Raw genomic sequence first — 27,858 nt, forward strand, 5'->3', positions numbered from 1 at the left:
TTGCCATTACTCCAGTCTTTCCTCTTATCTTTTGTCTCCTCTTAATTTCATTATTATCACTGCTATTATTATTATAATAGCACTAGAAATGAGCTTCCTCATTAAACACTCCCTTTTTGCCATTCTGAATACCACTGTAGAAGCTGGAGGGGGGAGGAAGGGGGACTCAGAGAGTCCTTTTGCTGTTAATGCAGAATGAGACTCACACAAGGAACAAATGCAGTCCATCTCAAAAGCAAATGAGAGTTGTTTGGGGTTTTCTATCAGCACTGAACAGAATTATCAAATAGACTAGTTTCAACTACCCCTCAATGCCTTAGCCATGAAAACATACAGAATGTATTAAAGCATACAAAAATACCCTTAGGGATGGTTCATGGACTTTCTGTGGCACAGGTAGGCAGGGAGCTGGATCAGCCTGTCCAGAGCATCCTTGCTGTGACCACAAGGAATGGCTCCTCCCTTGGGCTCACCCCCTGCAGCACCCAGACATGGCAAAGGAGGGAATTGGCACCTTGAACAAAATTTCTTTGTATTTTATATTTTCAGCCCAGAAACAGAATGTGGTACATTAGCATCGATTCTGTGGTTTCATACCATTTTTTTTTTAAGTAATACAGAAAGGAAGGGAAAAAAGGCAGAAAGGAAAATAAATCATCCCTTATATACATTCAAAGCATACACAGCAACAGTTCCTTCAGCACTGGGTGCACTGTGAGTGGGTATTGATGTTAGCAGCAAGAAAATGCATATTAGAGGTCTGTAACACTGGTACTGCTAACCAGCTCAGGAAAGGTAGTGCTTCTGCTTGCCTTTCACTCTGTTTTATGTACAAAAAGGCAGTTAAATATAAAAAAATAATGTTAATTACTTAATTATAAAAGGGAGATTAGTCCTATTAAGTGGAACATCAAAAAGGGAATGTTTAAAATATTTCCCTTCCTTTGATATTCCCCAAGCAGTTCATGGACAAAACACTGTTCACAGCTCACCCCAAAAGCATCCTTTTTTCCTTTTTCTTTTTTTTTTTTTTTTTTTTTTTTTGTCCTTTTGGAGCCATTTAATAGGCCAGAATAAGGGCATCAAAGAGAGGGAATAACTTATCTCTGGGCAGTTGTTGAACATGAAATTTGGAAGAAAGAATTGGGGAAAATCTGTCCCTGCAGTTACTCTAAATGCAGTACAAATATAATAACTCTCATATACACCAATGCAAGTAGCCTGGAGCAGGATGAATAACTGGATTTGCAATAGCTGGATTGAAATGACATACAGGCTCTTTTATTTCTTTATTACCCACACATATTGTGTGTAAATTTTCAGCCTGGATGTGGGCACCCTGTGGAGTGTCTTCATGCCATGTAACAGCAGTGACACCCTCTTTTCTCCAGTAAATATTCAGAGGGTGTCAAGATCTCCAGAAATCCTCTGGGGATCACCAGGAGCTTGTCTCTAGAAGGGATTACCCTTCTAGAGGAGATTTCTGCAGGAGGATTTTGAAATCCATCCTTTAATAAGTGCTGTGCTCTCCATGGAGGGATCCATCCATCATCCTGCTCAGGGTGCCAAGCCTTTGGTGGCCACCACCTCTCTCCAGGAGAAGTGGCAACAGGCAAAGCCCAAATCTGCTCTCACTCAAGAAACCACTGCACCTTCAAAGGAAAATTCTCTGTTCCATTTACTTGGGCTGTCAGTGCCAGATGCATGGAGCACAGAGGTGAATAAATTCCAAAGGCTGAATTGCTCAAATCTTTGCAAACGTAGCTGGAGGTTGCTAACACCAATAAACAGCAGGGATGACTCCAGAGGGGTGCAGTCACTCGTGTGTTTCAAATACAACCCACAAAACTGCTAAAAATACACAGAAATACAACCACGGGATGATTGATTGTTGGTACCAGGCTTGTCTGAGGTTCACAGGGGCCAAACCATGACTGCACCAACACATTTCCTAATGCCAACAAGGGGTCATTATCAAAATAAAGCCAGTTCATGTTTTGTTTTACCATATGCAGACAGTACTTTAACAACCTTGGCTGATTTTGGAAGCTTCCTGGCAAGTGGCTGTACCCAAGTGCTGCCTGGGGGCTTGGGGAGCACGCAGCCCAGTCCAAAGTTAGAGAGCCAGTTTTTCACACTTAAATTCCTTATTGATTTCAAAGAAAGGTTTAATGGGGAAAATAAATATAGCTGGGCCCACAGTTAGCATGGCATAAAGTTCTTTTGCTTCAAGCATGGTCAGGAACCCAAAGAGAGGAGGGGTTCTGTACCTTCCCTCTGCCCCTCCTGCTGGGTTTGTACATGCACACTCAACCCCTCAGGTCACTTGGGAGTTTCAGGATAGATCAGGCCCTTGTGGGCTTGAGGCACAGAGAGAGAAATGTGCATTTGTTTAAAGAGAGAAAAGCCTGGGTTTAACAGTGCTTGCTTGTTTGAAAGCTGGGGGTGAATTTGCAGTGGCTTTAGGAAAAAAATAAGCAGTTGATTTTCATTAAATTTTCTGTGACACTGTCCTCTCCCAGTACATAGTCTCATTGCTTTCACAGATGATATTATAGTCTCACTGAGGAAAAATTTTGATTAATAGGTTATTTTCATGTTTTATAATACATGCTATGAAATGTACCAAATAGAGGAAAATAAGTTCTGACTCCTTAAAAATAGTTTCAGTCAGAAAAGAAACACAAAATTCACTCTTTACATTTTAAATTAATGGCTAAAACCTGCTGTGCAAGAAAACAAATTATTTCTTCTGTGCCTGTTTTTCTGCTTTATAAGCCTGCTGTACCCTTGTAAGAGTAGATAGCACTTTAATGCAATGAAAAAGGAAAAAAAACCAAAAAACTGTGTTACATTAAAAGACATGTAAAATTTTGGAATTGCTCCTCTCTTGGTGGTAACCTGAGGATAGAGAAACATGTACAAAGCATAGAAATGTCACCCAGTTCATTATCCATCACATTTTATTCACATGTAATGCTGTAGGAAGAAAATTTCAAGATGCTCTGCCTGATGTTATAAAACTCCCTCATCGTCAATTAGTGCGAGAGGAGCTGCTGAAAAGATCAATCGTTTGCTTGTTCACATTCTGGAATGAAAAATCCAAAATACAAGGAAAGGAAGCCTTTATTTAAGGGCAGTCAGATAAAACAGCTGTGGGATTCTACATCATGAAATCACTGCTTAAATCCATCAATGCCATTTTTCAGTCCTTGGTGAGGAGGGTGCATCTGCCTCCAGCCTCTGCAGAGGTTTTGGGGTTGTTTTGTTAGGGGAAGGGAGGGACACGAGCTGGGCTTTGCCAGCACTTCTCTACAGGACCCAGAGGGGTGCTCTGAAAACTCCCTGTCCTACCCTGACAGTGGTTTTGCTCTTGAGTTTCACCACTGAGACCCAAATAATGGCTTTTGCTCTTCACCATGGCACCACAGAGCACAAAATGAGGGGGTATTTGCTCTTGGCATAGCTCAAAACAAGCATAGAAGTGGCAAATGCAAGTAAAACCCTTTAAATTTAGCATTTTTTTTGTTTGATTTTTAATATTAAAGAAAATTTGGATGAGCACATTTTGGCAGTGTTTCACTTGTTGGGGTTTTGTTGGTTGTTTTTTGTTAGAAAGTCCTCACAATATCATCGGTTTTGATACAAAATACTTTTAGGGGTTATAATGCAGTTTTTATGGACCTTACAGCAACTAACAAGAGAGCTGTACTTAAAAAAATCCTCAGAAATCCTGTCCTAGTGACACAGTCAAAACTTCAGCCTTTCTGAGGTGCTCTGGCTCCTTGTTGTACTGACATCCAGTTACAGGTAGCACATTAACAAAAATAGAATTCCAGTGTCATGCTTCATATCTTCAGCAACATGATGTACGTGAATGTGTGCTAATTACAATGGGAAGCCACCTGGGTCATTTTAAGCTTTCTATTTTACGTGGCTTCTTTGCTCCTCTACTTTTCATTTCAACACTCAGCAGGAAGAGAGAGGTTAAACTGTTGCATTTTGTATACAGGGAACCATTCATGTAATATACACCAGTCTGTAAAAACTGTAAATGCTATTTTTTTTTATTTTAAACAGTTTTCTTAGTTTACAAAAGATCAATAATTGGTACCTTTTTTTTACACTCTCAGATATTCCTGAATATTGACAGATCTTCAAAGGGAGTATTAGCATATGAAACCTTAAGATTGGCTGTCCTGAAGGTTTTTAAGACACGATAAAGCTAAAATATCAAGTCTTTTGGACAGCCCCTCTTAAACAATTTGGGCAGGGGTGCACGTCAGAAATCACCAGCACAGCCCAGCACCCCCCCTCCCACCCCGTGCCACCGTCTGCCTGCACGCTGTTATTTGGTTGCACACTGTTTAAATCCCAAAGGAAAATCACACCTCGCATTCCCTCGCTGGCTGCTGGTGACAGGAGCAAGATCCGTACTCATTAATGATCACCAGGGCTCCCTCAATGTGGTTGGGTTTGTAATCAACATAATACTCCTGGGCTGACATGGCAGCCATTTGGTGCATGGTCTGTTTCTGCTTCTGCTTCCTGCGCTGTGTGACAAAGCACTGTCTTAGTTGCCTTAAGCCGGCCGGGAAGCACTTCCAGGAGACGTACAACACCAAAACCACGATGAGGAAGGAAAAAATCAGTGCCATGGTGCCCGTCACCACCTTGTGAATCTGCACGGCGTTCTCGGAGTTCTCGCCGGGCATGGTGATGGTGACGGCGTACGTGGTCCGGTCCTCGTCGCCGTCGGGCGCGTCGTAGGTGGCGGTGGCCGAGCCATAGCCCAGCGTCTGCTCGCTGTTGTTGGTCACCGGGGAGAAGGTGTTGACGCTCGTGGGGTCGGCGTCCTCGCACAAGTGGAAGGCGTACACGGCGTCCAAAACATCCTCTCCCTGGGCGTACTCGGGGGTGGCACAGAGCAGGTTGCTGTCGTAGCGACCCTGGAAGTTGCTGAGCCAGGAGGCCAGGGCGCAGACGTTCCGGCTGCAGTCCCAGGCGTTGGCGGAGAGGCTGATGCTCGTGAGGGACTTCCAGGAGTCGAGGACTCGGGAGTCGATGTAGGTCAGCCGGTTGGAGTCCAGCTGCAGGGATTTGAGATGAGGTACACTTTCGAAAACGTGAGGTTCGATGTATTCGATTTCGTTGCCGGAGAGATCCATCTTTTCGAGTTGCCATATCCAGTCCAAAGTGTTTACTACGATGGTAACTTTATTCCTTCGCAAGCAGAGGGAGTGCAGGGAGATGAGCCTGGGAAAATGGGCTAAATTCACTTTCACCAAGTCATTGTGCTCGAGGTGCAGCTCAGTGAGTTTGAACAAGCCAGCAAAAGAGTTTCGAGCCAGGCTCTTTAACTGATTGTATCCTATGTCTAGAAACTTCAGGCTGCGACAGTCCTGAAAAATTCTCACCGGCACGAACTTGATGGCGTTCGACCGCATGTGCAAAGTTGTCAGTTTTCTCAGCCCGTGGAACAGGTCAGGCTCCAAAGACTGCAGGTTGTTGTATGATAAATCCACACTGCGCAAGTTTGGCATGGGGCGGAAAGTGGTGTTGGGCAGTTGGGTTATTTTGTTGGAACTCAGGGTGAGCTCTTTAACTCGCCGCAATTTTTGAAAGGCATTCCCCTCCACTGAGCAAATGTGATTGTGATCCAGATAGAGCCACGTGAGCTGCATTAACCCTGTGAACTGTCCATCATGCAGCTCTGAAAGGCTGTTGTACCGCAGAGACAAGCCCATCATGCCCGACAGGTTGCGAGGCATCTCTGTGAGATTCAGTGATTCACAGTACAAAAGCCTGCCCTCACACCGACAGAGCTGTGGACACCCACTATTCACAGCTGGAAGCATTTTAGAAAAGATACCCAGCGTACACAATATCAACCCCGGGGGCTTCCTCAGCAGCCAGTTTAAACAGAGACCAATAAGAAGGAAATCCATTAGCAAGAATATTTCCAAATAGGCTTGAGAATGTCCATTGAGTCTTTTCAAATTCTACATCATATTTTATTTAAGGGAGAGAGAAAAAAAAAAAAAAGGCAAACCAACGAAACAAAGCCCGAAAACCAAAGCAAAACAGCAAACAGAACAAACACAGAGGCAAATATTTCACTTTATAGCATGCAGGAGCTGTGCAGCATTAAAGTTCACAGACATTCAAAGGTAAAATGATAGTGATTTTGTTCATTTTAAATGCTGCAGCAAAGGAAAAAAAAAATCTTTCTTCATGAAAGAATTTAATTAAAAAGTGTCTTACCCACCCTTTTCCAGAGAGTGACAACCTCCATTCAGTTGCTTCCTTTGTGTTTGGACTAATTATATGCAGAGCTAAAAAAGACCCCTCTGTGCTACAAATTCAGTCCCTTTCAATGTTGTGCAAGGCTGGCAAGCTCACAATGTCTCACTTCGCTTCTGCTCAACGAGCGAAAGGCTTGTCCAGCTAGCTTTTGAGCTGCCTCCTAGGACCTGCAAGTTTCAGAACTATGTACATGAGCTTGATCTTCTCCTTCTCCCTCTGTCCTTTCCACTGCAGTTAACACTGTGGCGTGAAAAAAACTCCAAACTCTTTACTAACGACTCCACAGGATTTGTCAATCTGTTTAATGTCCATCATTTGCAACGACCATGGACCGGCACAACCTTTACTCCAGAGAGAGGTTACCATTCATTCACAGACCGGCTAAGGGTCGCTTTATTTCCCATTCTTTGTTCGCTTTGCTTGTTAGGTGATGCTTAGAGCAGAGAGAGACAGCAAGAATCCCTTCCCTTCAGCTGAGCAGTATGTTGCTAGAGCATGCAGAGGCACCCAGTGTTCACTGAGTGTCGTAAGCTGCTCATGATTGTACGCCTGCACTGTGCATCTCAGACATGGGCAGATTGAAAAGGGGTGGGCATAAAACCAACATCGGAGCGAACCAGGAAAGTAATATATGCTCTTTGATGAAATGGAAAATACTTTAAGCCTATCTCGCCATTTCTCAAACAGGCACGCACACACAGCCGCACAAATCATCAAAAGCGAGGCAGTGCTAAGTAGGAAGCTTGAGAATTAGGATTCTTTCTTCTTGTTTTTTTTTCCTCGGATGCTTTTGTTTAAAGTCTGAATTTATAAGCTATTAGCCGGGAGAGGGAGAGACTCGATTACTTGGTTTGGGAAGGAATATGTAAACCAGTCTTTTTGGATTGCTTTTTCTCTCTAATTCCGATGATGAGATTTGCCTTTTGGTCTTTGGGTGGGGGATTGAGGGGTGTGTGTGGGGGGGAAATGTGTTTTTTTTTCTTCTGACATTGTCTAAATAGAGCATGATTTGAAATTCTGTGCATTCTTTCTCATAGAAATGCAGCCAGAGCTCTGCAAATAGGAATGTCTCATTTCATATAAGCTTTAATTACATTTGGTCTTTTTCCATCCTGCGTATTTTGTGTGTTCAGCACATGCCTTTCCTAAAGGCTTTTTTTTTTTTTTTTCCTTTTTCTTTGCGGTGTATGCTACGGCACACAGAACTCAAATCCTAGCAGCATAAAGATTACTGTGCTTTTTGAATAAGATCAATGCATAGGTTGCTGTGAGTGTGTCAGCAGCATGCAAAGAGGGGGTTTCAAACCCCATTAGTTAATAAGTTTAGCAGATCGTGCTGATTTTTGTTCCGTGTTCCAAGAAACAAAAAATCTTTGCTGGGTAATTTTCAGTCCTCGTTCTCTATGGGAAAGGCATCATCAATGAGCTCTGTAATTTTTACTGACTGAAAAATGCATGGTATTTCTGTCAGGAAAACGCTGGCCATCTTTTCCTATTATGAAATAGAATCTCAAGCCCCTGTGCTGGTGAGAGCAATCGGAGCTGACAGCTCCCAATTCTGCATCAATACCCAATGAAGAAGTTCCACACGGATTTCAGGATGCAAGGATTGCAGAGGATCGTGCTGGTTTTAAGTGGACATCGGATGCAGAATGCTGGAGGGACAGGGCAAAACCACTGTGTTTGCTTTCTTTTTTCACACTGTGTTAATTTAAAAGAAATTCCTTGTTTTGGTGGTGTCTGTTGCAGAGCTAAACATTGTGTTTGAGTGTGGCTGCTGTGAGTGTGTGCTGGGAGAGATCAAGGAATGCAGTAATTTGATGCAGTAAAAGTTGCTTTGCAGAAGTCCTGGCAAACTTAAAGCTCTTGTGCATAAAAATAAAAATGTGTGAAGGAAATTGATTACTAATGGATTTGCCAGAAACAGTCTTAAATAAATTACAAATATAAGCCATTTAAATTGTGGTATCAGAACCTGGGGATCAATGTGCTTTTATGCTCCCTGTTTGATTTATTTACATTTTTCTGCTCTTCACAACATTTCAAAGTGGTCTCAAAGCAAAAATGTGATGCTTTAATAGTAAATGAACCTCATCTATGTTTTAGCATTTGGGCAGGAGAGCTGAAGGTGGTTTTCCTCTCCCCAGATCATGCAGTTTTATTCAAAGCAGGCTGTTTATGCAAGTGTCCACTGGTTGCAGTACACCTTAATTCTGTTTCTCGGTACACAAAAGCAGGAGGGAAAGCAGTGACAGAACTGACAGAAAAAGCATTGGAGCAGGAGAGACTAAAAAAACCCACCCAAGAATATATTCCAGATTGCCTTGATGAATATTTTGGTGCAATTAGCAGGGAAAAAAAATTAAAGGATGGCTTGAACTTAACAGATACTGAAAAAAGCTTCAAAGCAATGAGGTTGTGTCCCTTAAAAATCTGCAACACTACAAGTCTTTTTTTGGGTGAAGCCTTAATGCCTTCTCCCATGTAAAAATTTAGAGAGAGGTCTGCAACAGCAGCCCTGAAAATTTCAATTATATCTTCAAGGAAAGCTACCATTTTCTGCAAATCAGATGATGATAAGGATCACTTAGTTACCATTTAAATGCTATGTATAAAGACTTCTTCTAGTAGAGATGAAGCTCCCTGATACATCACTGAAGAGCTGAATATTTTTATTTTTTTTTTTCCACTGCTCCTCCTTGTTATCACCTGGGATACAGCTTGGATCCCAACCAATGTGCCTGTTCCCACTCTGGCATATAATCCATTATCATTTGGTTTTCAAAGGCAGGAATTAGAGCAGACAGTAGCAAACCTGTATAGCAGCAGCTGGAAGACTGACAGCCAGAATTAGGGACCCAGAATTAATGGCCCTAAGTGCACTCTCTCAGAGCCCTAACGGAGGGCTGTTGAAGAAGAAACTCTGCTCTTATCCAAAATTTGGTTGTAGAAAAGAATCCAGGTAGTCTTAAGATGAGAGATCTCACAGTGTATGTTTGAGGCTCTGATGCTGAGGCACAGTAGTGACCAAATTCAAGAACTGGGGCATCTGAAATATCTTTTGTAAATTGGTGTCCTACTGCATTTTTGCAATGTACCCTTTTTTCAATCAAACCAGGAATTCACTTTGAAGATGATTGTAATGCAAAGGGCTTAATTTCCACTGTCTGAGCTGTTATCACAGCCAAACTGTTAAGTTTACACATTTTCTGAAGTTTCAAAGCCTCTGGCAAGTCTCTATAAATTAGCAGATTTAAATTAGCTTTATTAAATGTGCTATTATAAAACATTTTAAGAATGGCAAAACTGTACGTGTTTAAAGGAGCTTGATTAAATCAATGTGAAGTAGGTTACAGAAGAACAACATGAATAAAGTTTTAGAAAGTTTAGGTGGGAAGCCTCTTCATGTAGTCATGACAAGGATAATTCAGTGGCAGCAATGGTCAAAACTGTTTAATCTGGAAAGGAAAAACAATGTATTTCATTTTATTTCAATGTAGTTCAATGTATTTGCTCTACACATTTTTAATATTGTGTTCAGATTAATCATAGAATCATCAAGATTGGAAAAGACCTTTAAGATGATCCAGTCCAACCATTAAATGTCCCATATAATTTAACTCACCCCAGAATCATTTAATTTTTGCTAATTCCTTGGATATTCCTTTACTGTTTCTGCCTGTATATTTACCTTACTTTAATTTGCAATCCAGGACAGATGGAGTTGGGACAGAGTGCCTGAGATCAGAATGTGGCTGCTGATATCCAACTCTTCATACACACATCTTTTCATAAATTCTCCACCAAAATATGAAAAGGCAAAACAACCTATTAAATACTGAGTGTACTTCTTCCTTTTGGCATTTTCTGAGTGGTTTATATCAGAATAATAAAAAGTGATGCTCTTAGTGATGATTTTAATTTCCTTTCATGAATGGAAGGACTCAAACCTTGATCTTTGGTAGTCTTTCTTTAATTTTCAAGTGTGCTGAACCATGACATTTTGCATAAAAGAAACATTTAAAAGCAGAAAAGGGGGAAAAAGATATGACCTAAGGTAAAGCAAACTACATCTGTTATTTCTCTTGAATTTCTGTCTTGGTCATCCTGAACATTTATTGGCTGCCCATTCTGTATAAAATTTATGATTTCAGCTGATAAGAAGTCCAATTCTATAACATGTCTGTTTTAGTAGATATAAAAATGAGTAACATTATACAAGATTTTGACCAAAATAATCGTGCTGGCTCCAGATGTCATTAAATTCTTACGGTACCTGACAGGCACATTGGATTTGTGGCTCCCTTTAAATCATAGACATTCTTATGTAAATGACCTTCTTGTTTTTGACAAGGTGATAAACATTTCTCTGTCTCATTGCAGTTATTCCATCCTCATCAACCACATTCACTTGCAGGTGGTCATGCATTGCTCTAGAAGGTCCATGACAGAAGAGACCCATGTGCAGAATTGTCAGAGCAGGGCAGAAATGTCAGGTTTTAGGACAACATATCCAGAGTATGAAAAAGTAACTCTTTTTTCCATCCATGACTGATAGACTACTTGAATAAGCTAAAAAAGGATTGACTTTCTTAAGTATTTGTGAAAATAGCTTTGATGTCTGGTCGTGATGGCAAAACTCTTGCCAGAGTGACTGGTTCCAGGGGTAATGGGAGAAAGACAAGAAGTAAAATGATCCTTTTATGATTAATCAACACATGAAGATCATGCAACGTCCTGGCTAGGCAAAGGCTGCTGTGTTACTGTCACGTTACCAGGCTGGTGGAACTCCTGGTTTGCAGGAAAAGTGAAAATTTAAACCTTGGGTTTTGATTAACCCTTGCTAATTTATATCTCTGAAAATGTCATAGGAAGTAATGGAGGAAGCAGGTGTGGAGTGCAATTATTAGCAAGCACGGAGGTTTTAGTTGGTCATATTTGTTTGGAAATCAGTTAATTCCACCTTCAGAAGTGCTAAGTGAGACACCACAAAGGTTGATCTCAAGACCTTCCCATCATTTCTGGAGGTACCAGCAAATGAACTGTAATTAATTTCCAATTCTCTTAGAAGCAGAGAGGGCCACAGCTTATCCACATTCCTGAATACATCTACTGTCTCCTCTGCTACTGTTAATAGTTCATCTGTGAGGGTTATTTTTTATTAACTCTGGTGCTAAGCAGTATTTTATTTGTGCTTTGAGACTCATATTGACTGAAGGGTTCTGTTCTTCCATGGATGTTGCTTCTCCCAGCTGTTTCACCTGGGGCTGGTCAATTGGCTGGTTGGTTGGTTGGTTGGTTGGTTGGTTGGTTGGTTGGTTGGTTGGTTGGTTGGTTGGTTTGTTGGTTGGTGGTGTATTTACTCACACTTACCAAGAGGTTGGATTAAGTGACACAATAGAGGATTATTTAGGGCTGTGAAAAATCCTCCCTTTAGCCAAACTGGTTGTGGTCCTAAACCATCATGTTTTACCAATATTTTTTGTCCTTTTCCAGAATAACTTGTGTTGTTTGGGAAATTGTGAGGTCTCACCTGGGGATGCAGGTAGCACCATGCTGTAGAGAAGCCATTGGTCATACATTGGGATAACCTTCCTGATGCAAAATCCTTCCTTCTTTTCACCAATGGCAACACCTTGAGGGGCAGTGAACACTTTTTAGATTTCCAAAGTGCAGGACATGTGGAGAATAGAGAGGAATTTATGAAATCAGTTATTAAAAGCAAGGATGAACAAGTTAAAAGCTGTCCCTGGCAGTCTTCTGGAAAGTCTTTTTACAAGTGGATGAACTGCTCTTGGAAATTTTTCCTAGAACAGAAAATCTGTTCTCAGCATTAGACAACCAGTTGTTCTTAATCCATTTCTTGTACTTATTTCCAAATGTATTCTAAAGCAACATCAGAAAAGACAAAAAAACTTCATGCTGGCCTTTGTAGATACATTATTTCTAGAAACACAGGTTAGTTATGAAGTTGCTGCTGGTATTTTGAAATTGAATAAGACTTTTTTTGAGTCCTCTCCCATTCCATAGAGCACCATTTGAACTGACTCCATAGAAAAATAGAATCATAAAATCGGAGAATAGCTTGGGCTGGAAAGGACCTCAAAGACCATCTCCTTCCATTCCCTGCTGTGGGCAGGGACACCTTCCACTATTCCACGTTGCTCCAAGCCCTGTCCAGTCAATGATTTCCATATTCTGAAGGGAAAACTCAGAATAAAATACATTGAGATCCTGCATGTGTATTGCATCTTACAGGGAGATTAGAGGGCCTCTGGATCATTAGCTCATAGACAGAATTAATAATGCAGAAACCAGGTTGAAGACTCATATTTCAGAGAAAAGTCATTGTGATTTTTGCAAGGCTAAAGACGATGGTTTGTTGACTACCTGCAATATTTATGGTTTCATTACGTTTTATTTGCAACTGATGTAATGTCTAAGAGAAATAGTCATGGGTCAGGAGTCTCAGAAGGACATATTTAAAGACATAACAAAAGATAGTCATGCCTTCTTAAAAAAGAGAGAATAACCTGACCTTCTTTTTTTAAACCAACTTAAAAATACTCAAGGCATTACTGAAGAGTTTATATGGTGGAGGAGGTTTGTGTGTGGTGTATGTGTAATCTTAGAAACTCAGCTTTGCTCAACAGCTAATTTAATTGTGTGAGTTCCAATGGCAATCTTTGAAATATGCATTTCTGACTCTTGTTTGGTTTGGTTTCAATATATTTTGAAGACTTTTCATGTCTTAGAATGAAGAAACATACAAAGTAATCAAAAGTTTGTGTTACTCCATTGCTTTAAATAAATATATAGAGGCATACCAAATTCTAGTAACAAATCCAAAGATCCTGAATTTCCCAAGGTTTTAGAAAGAATATGCTAAATACATTCTCAAAATCTGCTTAGTAGCATGAATGTAAGTAACCCTGCCATGTTTTTAATGGTGAAACAGCAGATTTGGAGGGCAAACATTAACAAAGTTCTAGGGTTCACTTCAGCTGTGTTTCATAATCACATTCCCTCTCCTACTGCTGTACTTTTGAATCTTTAATATTCCTGTAAAATGAAGAGCTTATTGTTTCCTAAAACTCAATTTATATTTTAAATGAGTGGAAAGATGCGTAATCAACTTGAAAAGGCAGGAAAATATCACCCTGTTTTTCAAGATACAGGACATTTTATGGAGTGTTTTGAATTCTAGAGACCAGTTTTAAAGAATGCTTGGCTTAGTTCTGCTCTTTTTTTTTGTAGTGCAAATTAATTATGATTTGACAAGAGTGTACTTGATTTTCTTCTTCAGATTTGGTGCAAAGCCAAGCTTTATTAGTTAGAGCCTCTAAATCAAAACCAAAGGTCAGTATCTGTAAAATGCTTATGGTTCAAGATATATTGTAGTTTTTTCCCCATTATTCAGGTGTTTTTGTCCATGAAAAGGTGTTTGTGTTTAAGTGGATGCTGTGTGATGCACACATGGCTGTGGACAAATACCCACTTTTCATGATTGCATCAGTAATATTCCTTGCAGCAATCCTAAAAGTTTGGGAAACTTTTGGTGTGAAACTCCTGACTGATTCCCCTTCATGCTTGGTGTGGTCTGTGAACGCTGGCTGGGGATGTTCTGTACCCATGGCAGGCAGGGGACAAAAGGTGGATCAGCAATGCACAATAGTGAGTGCCAGACCTGCCAAAAATCCATCCTGGAAGCAGGTCCAGACCCGCACTTTGCTTCTTTTAATTGCACCTCACTTGTTTTACTTGTTTTGTGCCCTGTTTCTTCTTACATCTGCAGTTGTTGTTGATTTGTTGGGTGTTACTGTTTCCGGTTCTTAATTTCAGGGATTGTCTCTTCCTATGTCCCTGCATAATGCCCAGCATGGACTGTCCTCTGCTGTGTCAGAGAATCACAGGCATTTTGGGTTGAAAAGGACCTTAAAGAGCTCATCTCATTCCAGCTTCCTGCCATGGGCAGGGACATCTTCCAGCATCCCAGGTTGCTCCCAGCCCTGTCCAACCTGGCCTTGGGCACTTCCAGGGATGGAGCAGCCACAGCTTCCCCGGACAACCTGTCCCCCATAGTCAAGGATTCATTCCCAATATCCCATCCAACCCCGCCCTCTGGCAGTGGGAAGCCACATCCCTTGGCCTGGCACTCCACACCTTGTCCCCAGTCCCTCTCCAGCTCTCCTGGAGCCCCTTTAGGTGCAGGAGCTCTGAGGTCAGCCTGGAGCCTTCTCTGCTCCAGGTGAGCACCCCCAGCTCTCCCAGCCTGGCTCCACACCATGATGAATATCACAATGACACAGTTCTGGTGTTCAGGGCAACTGTTGGACAAGAATTCAGTGCATTACTGCTCCCAGGTATGGGATTTGTACAATGAGGTTTCTGCAGCCTATGGTGCAGCTGAGCTTGGCCCATGCATCGACATCAGGCCAGCAGAGTTCACCTGAAGCTGTTCTCATCAGGATTATGAGAGCAATGAGCAGCAGAACACATTGAAAACTTAGTGGGAAGAAGCTTCCCTAGTGCCAGTGGGATGAAGTTGGGTGGTGTTGGCTTCTTTACCTTCAGCCCAAAGAAAATCCCTTTATCCTTTGGTCTGTGCTGCTTTTCCTTGGTCCTCACCCTGCAGGAGCGTGGAGCCTGTTGGAAGCATCTGCAGCGCTGCAAAGTAGTGCTGACCTTGGGATGCTTCCCTGAAACACGTTCAGAAGCTTCTGAGCTGTGTTCTCGGTCTGTCTGGATTTTCTGGCACCGTTGTATCCATTAAATACTGATTAGATTTAAGAAATCCAAGAGACCAAATAATGCTATCGTCTCTTCCCTACTTATCTTAATAATATTGCCAGTAATATTCCTATATATCAATTCTAGCATATTCTATACCTAGTCTGGTGCAGGGAAACAGGGACAATGTGCTTTTTGTTTCAAAGGCAGAAGAAAGCCATTTTATTTATCGATTTGATTTTTCTATATTGCCTAAAGATGAGGGTAAAAAGTGAAAGCTGCTTTCAAGGACTGTTAGAGAAATACATCATTTTTCATAATGTTTAATGAATTGCTTACAGTACTTGTTTTACTTAAATCTGCAATTAAAGATCACCCTCTAGTCAAAAGAAAACCGTGATAAGAACGTGACTTGAAACTGGGCAGAACATTTTCTAAAGCCCTTTGGGAGTAATTCCAGTAATTATTCAATCTGACGTTTTCCAGAGAAATAACCCTTTATGTGTGAACTCCATTAATCATAATAACACAGTTCACATGTCAGATACTTCTCTGCAGTCGCTTCATACTCTCCATTTATTAAGAGACTAATAAACATCCTCACTAAACATGAGAAAATATTAAACTGCTTGCAGAAAATCCTGGTGTATAGGTTTGGTGCTGTGAGGTGGGACATGATCTGTTGATATCTGCAAATACCTTGAATTTCTGGGCTGCAGCTGCTGTCAGCATCAAGTCTCCTCCTCTTCTGGTGTCATTTCAGTCATAGCACTTTCAGGACATTTCTGTTTTCTTTTCTCCTCTGAACTGCCCTGGAGAGGTCTGGTTTGTCTGTCTGTCCAGCTGTAAAGACTTCCTGTATATACTTTCCTAGCTAAATAATCGCTCTTTTGCAAGATCTAGATGTATGAAACAAAAATTCTGCTTTAGATCACCTACAAGCACAGGAGTGAATACTTGAATACTTCTTTTTTTTTTTTTTTTTTCTGATATGAACTTACCACACTTTATTGGAACAGCAAAATTAATGTGGACTGACTGTCTGATGATAAGCAGCTCTAAGAAGATTTGTGTTATGTTTTTCTGTGTTTCATCAGCTGAAGACATTCCTAAATATTATCTTGTATTAAAAAGTGGTGGTTGAAAAATGCAGTGGTGATTAGATGCCCATACTTGAAGAATTTATAATTCTCTCCTTTTCAGATTCTGACATTCTTTTGTGCTTTTGAAGCTGGCAAGTGCAATTATCAGTGTTCTGATGAGGAGTGATAAATATAATCTATTGCTGAATGGGGATAAAGACACAGGCAAATAAAATTAGTCTGACACAGCCTCCTTGTGCATCTTCTGACTTCTCAAAAGCTGAGTGGAGAATAATTCTTTGTCTTTGGAGATTTACTTTATAATATTTGATCGGGGTTTTTTTTGTGTGTATTTTTTTTTTTTTGTCCTGGAGCCTTGCAGTACCTGGACTGTTCCTGTGACTAATGCTGGAAATTCAGGATTTTTGCATGGCAGTTGTCATTCGTTGCACATTCCAGTAGATGGCAACTCCAGTCTTCCTGACATTTCATCTCCATTCAAACCAGGAATATTTGCTGTGCCCCCACCCCTGCATCTCGTTCCTATAAATAGCTGTGAGTTTCACAGAAACATGAGGCAATATTACTTTTATTGAAATTACCACGCAGTATCTGATTTCAACTCAAACAGTACCTAAAGGATGGTTAAAAAACAAAAAAAACCTGTAAGTGCCAATTCTCCTGGATCATAAAGCAGGAGGATTGTGTTACACTCTGATTCCCCTGTAACTTTAGAAAATATTTTAGGAATTTTCATAAAGAGGATTAGTACCCGGGACTTGTTTTTGTGTGAAATAAAGGAAGGGGTTGGCTGCAAGTGCAGCACACTGGCTTTAGGTTTGACAGTCTGGCTGGGAATTGTATCTCCCCCTGATTAATGCCAAATTATTTATTTTTCCTGCTCATAGTAAAGCTTGATCAGACCTGTAAAACTTTGTAAATTTGTGAATTTCATAATGAAATACCTGGATACAGCTTGTTTTGGGTGAGGGCAGGAGCTGGCCCAGGGGTTCTCTGCGTGGTTTATTCATGGGAATATTCTCCAGTTTCCCTCCTGCCCAAAGCACTGCCACACTCAGCCTCTCTCCGTTGCGCTCCTATTCCCTCCCATCAATTGTACCACCAGAGCACCAGGGCAGAGGAGCCTATTTCTGGTTTTTCCCCTGCTGACTTTCACAACTTCAATACTTGATTGTAGAATTTGAAGCCAAAAAACAAAGCATCTCTCTGTGAGTGAATGCCAGACATCAAGCACAGGCACAAAAGATTGTGCTTGCTCTGCCTGGGATGGAGGCTGAGGATCACAACAGTCACACAAAGGGTCCTTTCTCCATCTCTCTCTAGCAAGACTGTAGTTTAATTTTCAAATCACTTCCACTGTGTCTAGCAAGGTTTTATTTTGAGGTTGATGGTTAGAAAGGGATAGAGTGAAGGACAGTTTAAAAAAAAAAAAACCCTACAAATCTAACTTAAAACTAATGCATGCTACTTATCAAGGATTTTTTTACCTACTTCATGCATAGAGAACTTTCAGTAATCCCATAAGAAACTCTCAATCTGCCAGAGTCTGTAGGAAAATTTGCTATTTTATATTAAGTCCTGCGGTCATAAATGCAAACATTTCTTGTTTAAAATAAACTGAAGAAAAGTTCTGAAGTAGAGCAATATTTAAGGCCAGATTTATATGTTCACACTTTTATTGGTTTAGTAAAAACCTTGATTTTCAACCCAGACTTGATTAGTCTATGGATATTTTTACTTCACAGAAACAGTATTAAAATAAATTACACTCATATAGGACAAGCAGAATATTGGTCCATTTAAGCCTGACTGATTTTTATGTAACAAATTAGTGTGCAAGGTAATTAGATCTCTTTTGGATGCGTGTTTCATCGCTGGAAGGAATCCCAAGAACCTCAGCAAACTGACTTTCAGGTTATATACAGGTCCTGGCTCTATTGGAGCTAAGTGGCTTGTTTCTCATTATCGCATTTAGTGCTGCAGAAACGACTCCACCAGAGTCTTTATTAAAACTTGCTTAAGGCCAGCATTTTCCCTTGGGTCAATAATGACTTTAGAGGAATGGATGTGGACGCTGGATTTGTTCTGGAAGGAATTATGTCTCATCAGGGCCCCCAGGCTAGTATTTCAAATTCGCCACCAGGCACTCGATCAAAAATTCTGTTCCAGGATTGGGAAGACCTTGTTGCTCCTGTTAGGGAGTGCAGAGCATACATTTGTGCATCTTTCCCTGCACCTGAACTGTATGATTCTATTTTCTTCACTGCTAAAGCCCCTTTGAATGCCACCTGCATCAGTGAGGATGGGATTTAGGAACGTGTCCTGAAGATCTCGTGCATTGGGGAAGGTCATTACCAGTTGTTTCTGATTAAAATACAGAGCACAGCAGAATTAAGTACTGGTAAAAGCCATCCAAATCCTACAGCTCCTGGTGTGAGCACAGTGTTTACGAGAGGGGTACTAAATACCAATGCTTCCTGCAAGTCTTGCTCATGAACCATCCAGATATTGCACATCATGGAATCACAGAGTGGTTTGAGTTGGAAGGGACCTTAAAATCCATCTCATTCCAACCCCTGCCATGGGCAGGGACACCTTCCACCAGCCCAGGTTGCTCCAAGTCCCATCCAGTCTATCCTTGAACATTTCCAGGGATCCAGGGGCAGCCACAGCTTCTCTGGGCACCCTGTGCCAGGGCCTGCCCACCCCATCCTGCTCTCAATTTACTCCCCACCTGTATCTCAGCTGTTGGGAGTAAAAATCTCTTTACTCAGGAGAGAGGAGAAATGTCCACAACATTCACAGGCTGCCCCACATGACCAAGGAGAGGACATGAGGATGTGGAATGGAAAATCAACCTCGACCTGCAAAGGAAAAACAGTCCCCAAAGAGCTGTTGGGGTTTAACCCCAGCCAGAAACTGAGCACCACAAGCCACTCGCTGTCACCTTCCCCACTCCTGCTGGCTGGAATGGGAAAGAGAATTGGGGAAAAATATTAAACTTTGGGGGTTGAGGTAAAGACAGTTTATTAAGACAGTAAGGGTAGAAATAATAATAATAATAATAATAATAATAATAATAATAATAATAATAATAATAATAATAATAATAATAATAATAGTAGTAGTAGTAGTAGTAGTAGTAGTAGTAGTAATGGACAAAACAATTTATGCACATTGCAATTGCTTGTCACCCACTGGCCAAAGCCCAGCCCATCCCCAAGCAGTGATTGGCCCCTCCAGCCACCTCTCCCCAGTTTATTCCCTGGGATGGTGTCCCATGGATGGGAAATCCCTTTGGCCACCTCAGGTCAGCTCTCCTGGCCCTGCTCAGCCCCAGGTTTTTATGTGTTTGCTCTCTGGCAGGGCATGGGACACTGGAAAGGTCTTGATGTAGAATAAACACTGCTGAGCAATAACTAAAACATCAGTGTGTTATCAACACGATTCTCATCCTAAAACTCTAGAAACTCCAGAACTCTAGATCCAAATCCAAAACTCTGGAAAATTAACTCTCTCCCAGCCAAAACCACCACACACCTTTGCAAAAAATTCCTTCCTTAAAATTTCTCTCTTACTCATATGGGCAAGTATTTCTGAAGTCAGTGACTCAATAAATTAAAAAAGTTTTTTTTTTTTTTTTTGGTTTTTTTTTTTTTTTTTTTTTTTTTTTTTTAGTTTGTAAAATCTTCTCATGTTGATGAGCAGATATAATAAAATTTTGACTTAGAATAAGATCTTTAATTTATGAGCTCAAACCAAAATTGCATGTTTTCCCTTTGCTGGTCTGGTTTTAAAACATGATCATGTGGCATTTACAAATGCAGTAGTTTGGGAGTGTTTGTTCTCTTTCAGTGCTGTACAGACTGAGGTGTCCATTGAAATGCAAAGATGTTTGATATTAAAAGAGATTGCTAGTGGATAATAGGCAGACAGGTGTTTGGCTTTCCTTTGTGCTTGTCAAGGACAGTTCCTTGGATGGCTCACAAGCACATTCACATCCTCATTGTTTCCTCCTGACTGGATTTTCCCTGAGTGCTGCGCTCAGAGATTGCAAATGTGACATTACCTAAGAGGGCCCATCAAAATCTGGAGCAGTGGTGGGTGTTACAATGGATATTGCACTCTAACTGCTGTGTCTGTATTAATATTAAATATAAATAATTACTTTTATATATACAGGGAAATTTCCCCCATAGCCATTTCCATGGTTTATTTCTAGCCTAACAACTGCAGAAGTCAAAAAAAAAAAAATCCACTTTTCTATACATACATCACACTCCTTACTTTTCTTTCTGAAGTCAATTTTCCAGATGTTTCTCTACAAAACAGAATAGAGTCGTTTAGCAGCTACAGGAGACTGTAAAAATGTATTTACTTTCTTGCAATTTTCTTTTGCAAGATTTTCTATTGGAATTTTAGAGAATGCCAGTTTGGATAACATCATGTCAAGGCTAACAGAGTAAAATCTGTGTGTAGTTAAGTTTTGCTTGACAGTTTATAAAGCTGAAACATTTCACAGAGTGGGAATTAAAAAACACCCTCATATGAAATGTGTAATCCACTCAGCTTAATCAAAATATCAAGAAACAGAAAAATATTGATATGTGCACTAAGTGTAGGATCACAGAATCATTTAGGTTGGAAAAGCCCTTTAAGATGATGCACCAAGGCCACTACTAAACCAAATCCACAAGATTCATTTGTCCAATGTTGCACTTAATTCCTAAGGAAAAAAATGGAGTCTTAGTCAGTATGTCGGACATCATCTTTTGCAGAAACTTCCAACATTTACCTTCCACTTTAACCAGTAAAGATAGAATACAACAGTGGAGCTATTCTAGGGGCTTATTTTATTTTAATTTTTAAAATATTTTACTTGAAGTCTAAAGTTTTACTTCAGTGCTGAGTGGTTTTAGACTATGGAGAATAGACAGAGTTTAAGAATGTGTTCTGATCTGTGGATCCTCTGGAGCTGAGGTGGATTCTCACCAAAATGGTGGGATGGGGACTTCTGCATTGCCTTTAAAGCTTTCAGTCTCAGCCCTGACCATATTTTGGAGCCTCTTTATAAAGAATGCTTTACTTGGAGGTTCCCATTTAACTCAGTCCCCTTAAAGAAAAATAAACACCTCTGAGTAAGAGTTAAAAGTTTTTCAGCTCCATTTTACTTGATTCTTTCTATCAGTTATAGCTGGGCAAGCTATATCCTTGCTTTATTGCTAGACTTCTTCGTCCACGGAAGTGCAATGGATTTAAAAAATCAGCTGGTCCATGTCTTTGCTCTAAGGGAATGTTCATTTGGTCATTCCTGACACATCAGCTCCTCCTGAAGGCTCTGAGGACTTCTCAAGGAAAAGGTTCCTCCCCCAGAGGGTGCTGGCACTGCCCAGGCTCCCCAGGGAATGGGCACAGAGCTCCAGGAGGGTTTGGACGCCCCTTGGACATCTCAGGGGTGCACAGGGTGGGATTATTGGGGTGTCTGTGCAGGGCCAGGAGCTGGATTCAGCCATCCCTGTGGGTCCCTCCCTACTCAGGATAGCCTGTAATCTGTAATTCTGTGATTCACTTCTCACATTCCAGGAGTTTACCCAGCCCATGCACCCAGGCCTCTCCTGTTGGTGCAGTCCTGTGCTGATCTTTGCTGCTGCTTTTGGAGCCCTCCAAGACTTTCCACATTTTCTGACTACACAGCCCCAAAACAAAGGTATTGAAGCTGAGACCTTGCTGGCAGGGGGGACAGGCTCTCCTGGCTGCTGCTGGCTTTTCCACAAAGGGCACCTGCCTTTGTGGCAGCTGGGTGACACTGGTGGCTCGTGATCCTCCTGTGATGTGCAAGAGCCCGTGGAGCCTCTTCTGCAGATTTCCTATGGAGCTGCTCTGGTTTTTATAGCTCTTATTCCTGACTGAGTGAACATCTTGCATGTGACCCTGTTGGAATTGCATCTCTTTTTTTTTTCCCCCCTTTTTGAGAACATAAGTGCAATTTGTCAGAATCACTTTGGAGGTTTTTTTCTGCTCTCCTGCGCACTTTCAGTGCTTCTCAGCTCGGTGTCACCTCCAAATTTAATAAGCGTATTCCATGTGCTATCACCCAGGTCATTAATGATGATATGAAACATAGATGGACCCAGGAAAAAACCTTTCTGTGTCATTTCCAAGTGAATTTCTGTAGGTTAAAAGCTCATTATATAGCATGGATAATTATATTATGTTAATGAAACTGTGTAAAGTTTCAATCTGCCTCAAACAGTGGTGATGGAAGAACTTGCCTACTAAGATTTCCTTTTCTCCTCTCAATTTTTGCCTGAGTTGAAGTTACCTGACTGTGCCTTGGTGCCATCTGAGGCTCATGAGCAGGACACAGGAAGAACAAAATAAATTTTCTCCTCCCCTAGAGCTGAGCCGAGTCCTGTAATGAGAAGGAAAGAGTGTTTAGGTAACATGCATAAGAGTGCAATGCATATTTCATTCCTCTGCCTGCCCAGAAAGTCTGCAGAGTATGAATAAACTCTGTAATTTAAATAAGGAAATTTGCAAGAACTCACAATAAAAGGGATTTTCTTCATCTTTGCTCTGATCCCACAGGTGCCCACACAACTGCAGCTCCCATCTCCACCATTTCATTGTGTAACAGCCTTTCCCACAGAGCCTGGGAATTGTAAGCATTCACTTAAATGCACCAATCACTTTGTGCTGAATTATGGATTTTCCTAAATTTTATTTTAATATGAAATAAGATTCTGCTATTTTAAATAAATACACCTTCTCATGTCTGGCTGTAGAGCTTCTGTGAGACTTCCTACATGAATCTACATTAATCTATTCTGTCTCTATGAGCTCAGTGTAACATTTGAATCACTGATTACCTGCATTATGTGTAAAAATTGATGGAGCTGGACAGCTGTGCCCCTGAGGACTCTCAAAGGCATTAACTATTGCAGTGAAGGCCTGGAATATATTATGTGCATTAAGTTGGGTGTATTGCCTGCCTTTTTCATCCCTGTTAGTGGCCATTTCACATGCAGAATATATTCAATGAAGTGACCCTTTTGCACCTTTGGTTTTCTGAGCTGAAGTAAGACTCCTGTTATTTTTTTTCCATAGTGTTATTCTCCTGGAAATATACCCAAAGAGGTTTGCTTTGGTTTGGTTTGCTAGAATGGTTATTTACAAGCCCATACACACACAATAAATGGCAAACTGATAGGATTTTTTTTTTTATTATCTAAACTGCATTTCCATGAAACATTGGCTTATGTGGAATGATCTATTAAAATGTTTCTTACAATTTATTTGACACCTGTCCAATACTCTAGGCACTTCCAGCTATCTAAAGTATATCTGCAGATTCCAGGGCAACAGTATTTTTGCAATTCCAGTATTTTTCTTTATGTCATTTATCTTCAAAACACCTGCATGAAATATTCCTGCTTATAAATAGAAAAGGTAAACAGAGGCTAAAGAGAACAAACACCACACAGGGTTCCTGTGCTGAAGCAGAGATTTTTTGCTTCAGAAATCATAAACCGACACCATGGGCATCCAACCCTTTTCTTCTGTCTCTTGTTGCACAAAAAATCCTGCTCAGCTCAGCCCCACACAGAAATTTGGTTTTCATGCCCACCAGGTTGTAATACCTTAGTGAGGCATGGAAAGAAAAATGAGCGAGTTTATCCAGAGCTGGCTTATTCTTTTCTATTTCTCGTTCCTTTATCTGTATCTCAGGATTTGTTTTGTGTGACCTGCCCCTCTGAAGGGGTCACTGTCACACACGGGCTGGTGGCACCCAGGCTCTCAGGTGCCTCCTGTCCCCAGCTCCTGGTGACCCAGATCAGTTGTGCTGTTTTCCAGGCAGATATTCCCTCTGTGGGCTCTGGAAAGGGCTGGCAGCAGGTGGATTCAGAGCTGTTCTGCTCCATCTTTGATGCCACAGCCTTGAAATCTCTGTGGAAGCATTCTGCTGAATCATGTTACAGTGTTTAAATGTTCTTTATAATATGAAATTTCCCTCAGTGCAGCTTCAAATCTCATGTTCCTTATTAAATGCTGTGGGGATTTTTTTCCCCAAGGTGGTAAAATCTATTATCTCTGTTACTAATTATGATCTTCTCGTTTTATCTGGCTGCTACCCCTTCCTGCAGGACATGAGCCCTGCTTTGGTTTGGGGTTGCAGCAGGACATGGCCACACAAGCTGATGTTGGTTTTTATCTGCACCTGAGCATCAGCTGTGCAGAAGCATTTGCAGAAAAATCCCAAAGGCAGATCCCAATCCTAGTGCCTTTGGGATCTGTGTATCCCTTGAAACACTTAATGCAGAGCATTTCTCTTTTTGTCTCATGAATTAGAGATAAAGGAGTGAATATTTTTAATATAACCTTTAGAAATATTTTGTTTGCCTGGACCCACCTGTGTCACAGACATGGGGAAAGCCTGGCTGGGATGAGGTTTTGGCACCATCACCCCCAAAGAGCCATTTTACCCTGTGCATTAATATGGTTTTAGGACATGAGCTTCTTTCCTTGCGGGGTATGAGTTCCCTCCTCAATATTTTCTCCCTATGATCTCTGTTCCTTGTCCCATATTTTGGTTTCCAGATCATTTTGCCAGAATGGAATCTCAGAGCTGGCACTGGACAAGATTTTACTTGAAACTTGGACTTGCAATTTGAACTTGCAATTTTAAGGCAGGAACCTCTGACAGCTCTTGCAACCCTTTCTCCTCTCGTGTGAATCTCAGATATTTGTGTGGCCAGAAAAGCTGAGCTGGTCAAGGCTCTTTGTGAGGGGCTGTGTTAAAGGATGGATTACAAATGGAAAGCTAAGAACTATATGTGGATTTGAAAGGCAGGGAAGTACTGGCTGGGAATTTATGAGGTTGAAATGGTGAGTAGAGAGAGAGGAGAGAAAATAGAGGCAGAACTGATTCAGAAGTAGTCAGTTAAAGCAGATATGGAAAAATACAATATTGGAAAAAAGCAGGGGGAAAACCCCATAAATTTACATGTATTGATATTGTGAGGAAGTTTCAAGTATTTGATGGAACAGGTGGGAATGTTAGTTTTGAGACAGAAGTTATACAAATATATATGTCCAGTGATTTAATATTTAGAGAAATGTGCCCAGTACAAGTGGTGCTGGTTCCTCAAGGTCTGCTGAAGCTGTCAGCAGATCTGAACAGTTCTGCAGTCTGTTACAGGCATACAAAGAGCATATTCACTGGTTCTACTCACAGCAGAGAGGAATTTACCATATGGGTGATATAGTTTAACCTGCTTAGCATATGGAGAAAACACCATAATGCAAATTTGCCACTACCTTGGTACATTGCCTAATAATTTAGGGTAGTTGAGTGTGCAATTAAAATTAAAATCTGTGAACATAAAGATGCTCAGTAGCCCTGGAGTAAGGAAAAAAAATGAGGGTAGTAACAGTGACAAAGTTTAATAGTTGGAATTTAAAATGACATTTAAATTGAATTCTTGCTTGTGTTTGTGAGTGTGGCAGTGGTTAATGGGGTTTTGATCAGTGCAATATCAGCACTGACAGGAAATTTGTTGACAGAGCATCAGCAAAAGATTCCTGTGGGTGTTGGGGGTGTCCCTTCATCACCAGCACTGGATTTAAATGGGGTGAATGAGTTAAAGATGGGTCTGTAGACACAGAAAGCCAAAAGTCCATTCTGTTCCTCATGAGAAGCTTCCCAGAGCTGATTGAGGGCTTCTCTTGGAGCACCCCAGAGCACTGGAGAGGCTCAGACAAGCGGAAAAGGTCACAAAATGCCCCAAAGAAATTGCTCTGCATCGTGTAATCTATAGGGGAAATCGGGAAGATTTCAGCTTTTTTTGTTGTTGTTCTTTTCTTCCCTCTCCAGAAATTTACCCTACATTTCTGCTTTGAACAGATGTCTTCAGAAAGTGTGTGGGAAATTTCCAGGAAAGTCTCATGCACTTGAATTTTATTATGTTTTTCAAGTACGATAATGATTTCAGAGATGACTGATGCTATTATTTCATTTAGTTTGCAATGTTTTGTGTTTCAATTCCTTTTATTGAGTTTGCACAAATACAATTAGCTGTTGTACTTATCACTGTGCTAAGTCACTGGTAAAAAAAGAGAATATACAGAATTTCAATTTTTTATTTTTTCCTAGGCTTGTGAAATATTCCCTTTTGTTGTTTCTTTTTTATTTTTTTTTTATCTTTTCCAGATTTGATATTCATGTGTCTCTGTGAGGGCACAACACTCAATCCCACTGTTCAAAATAAGTCTTTGTGTTGATCCTGTGTGGCAGAAGAGAGTGAAGGCTGAAAAGTCAATTAGTACAAAAATTTGGGGCAGCATTGAAGTAGAGAAATGGAAGCAAAGGAGAAATGGAACAAGGCAGAGGAGAGAATTTAAGTGGGATATTTTGAGGGGCTGCATTTCCAGCTTAACAAAGCTGGAGCACAGGAGCCTCACGGGCTCTTCAGGTGTCTCAAGTCCAGAAATTATTTCATGGGTGAATGAGGATGACTTGGATGAAGCAGCAGGCAAAGAAAATGTCTTGAGCCGTGGGTACACCTCAGCCCAGGGAACAAAAGCACAGTTCTGGAAGCAGAGCAGATTCCTGAGCACACACAGGGGTTCTGCAGAGCCCTGACAGCCTGTCAGAGGAAAGCCAGGTTGTTTAGTGGGTGTATGGAAAGAGGCAAAAGAAAGGAACGCAAAAAGAATTGTGATTCTGTTGTGAGAAAACAACATGAGCCCAGGCAGTCCGTTTGAGATTGTTTAAATGGACAGAAATTCAGCAATAAACATCAGAACTGCCACTCAGAGGAGAAAACCTTGAACCGGTGGTCAAGGGAAAAATTAGAAAATATTTCTAAAACTGGAGATACGAAGGACTGAACCCTACAGGCTGAAAGGATCCTCTGTGACCATATTATTCCAAATCTTCAATGCCCATTCCAATCAGACTCCTTGGCTCGGGAGCAGCCATTTGGAGGATGCTGACCTTGATGGAGGGAGCTGGGATCCATTCTGGAGGCGTGTCTCTGTGCTCATACATATGCACAAGGATTTGCATGTGTTTGTGGAACATGAAAGAAACGTCGGGCGGTGTTTGCAGCCTTGCTGAAGTGATACAGAGGGAGTGGGTGGCAACTGCCCCAGAACGGGGAAGGGCTTTGATGGTGAAGTAGGAGGATGGTAAATATTATTTATGTTTTGTGGTTGCTGTAGCTGTAGCTCTTCTGTTTCCACATCACCAAACATTTCAGTTTTAAGCTCTCGTATGTTCGTTTCACACAAAGTGTTCCTGATTTTGTTTGAATAAAGGAAATTTCTAATGGAGATATTTGAAGCACAGTAGCTTAATACATAAAAACCCCATAAAAATGCCTTAAAAATGTTTTATTTTAAAGCAGCATACTTTTGGGTTTATGTATCTATTTGAAACTCTTGATATTGCCATTATTGCATCTCTGGATTTTTTCTTTATTAAGTTCAGTGCAGGGGGTTAATGCCACCTGAAAGAGATGTAAAGAGGGGAATCAGCCCACAAGGGCTCTCAAACAGGAATTTTGAAAATATAGTAAATATAAAAATTTGTTAAAATCGCCGTACTATATTTATAACGTGCATTCTAGGAATCACTAGAGGGTTTATTCCCCTTCCACTGCTTTGCTAGTTCAATGCAAGTCCTGCAAATGGATGGAATAAAAAGTATTTTATAGAT

The 27,858-nt window shown here is 40.9% G+C and overlaps 2 protein-coding genes across 5 annotated transcripts in view; one reads left to right on the plus strand and one right to left on the minus strand.

The window, feature by feature from the left end:
- The window catches only part of CTNNA2 (catenin alpha 2), a 481,291-nt gene that overhangs the window by 316,060 nt on the left and 137,373 nt on the right, over window positions 1-27,858 (plus strand). Inside the window, exon 1 of one of the 4 annotated variants that reach the window (XM_063157890.1) lies at window positions 4,990-5,110. The exons of the other annotated variants lie outside the window; for them this stretch is intronic. The gene's annotated coding sequence lies outside the window, so the exon portion shown is untranslated. Of the gene's footprint in view, window positions 1-4,989; window positions 5,111-27,858 lie in introns of those variants that run through there. 4 annotated transcript variants of the gene reach the window in all.
- On the minus strand, window positions 4,047-6,852 carry LRRTM1 (leucine rich repeat transmembrane neuronal 1). The gene has a single exon (XM_063157891.1). The coding sequence runs from the start codon at window positions 5,946-5,948 to the stop codon at window positions 4,386-4,388; it is 1,563 nt and encodes a 520-aa protein (XP_063013961.1). The 5' UTR covers window positions 5,949-6,852; the 3' UTR covers window positions 4,047-4,385.

Source organism: Melospiza melodia, chromosome 5 (assembly GCF_035770615.1).
Source record: "Melospiza melodia melodia isolate bMelMel2 chromosome 5, bMelMel2.pri, whole genome shotgun sequence".
NCBI lineage: Eukaryota > Metazoa > Chordata > Aves > Passeriformes > Passerellidae > Melospiza > Melospiza melodia.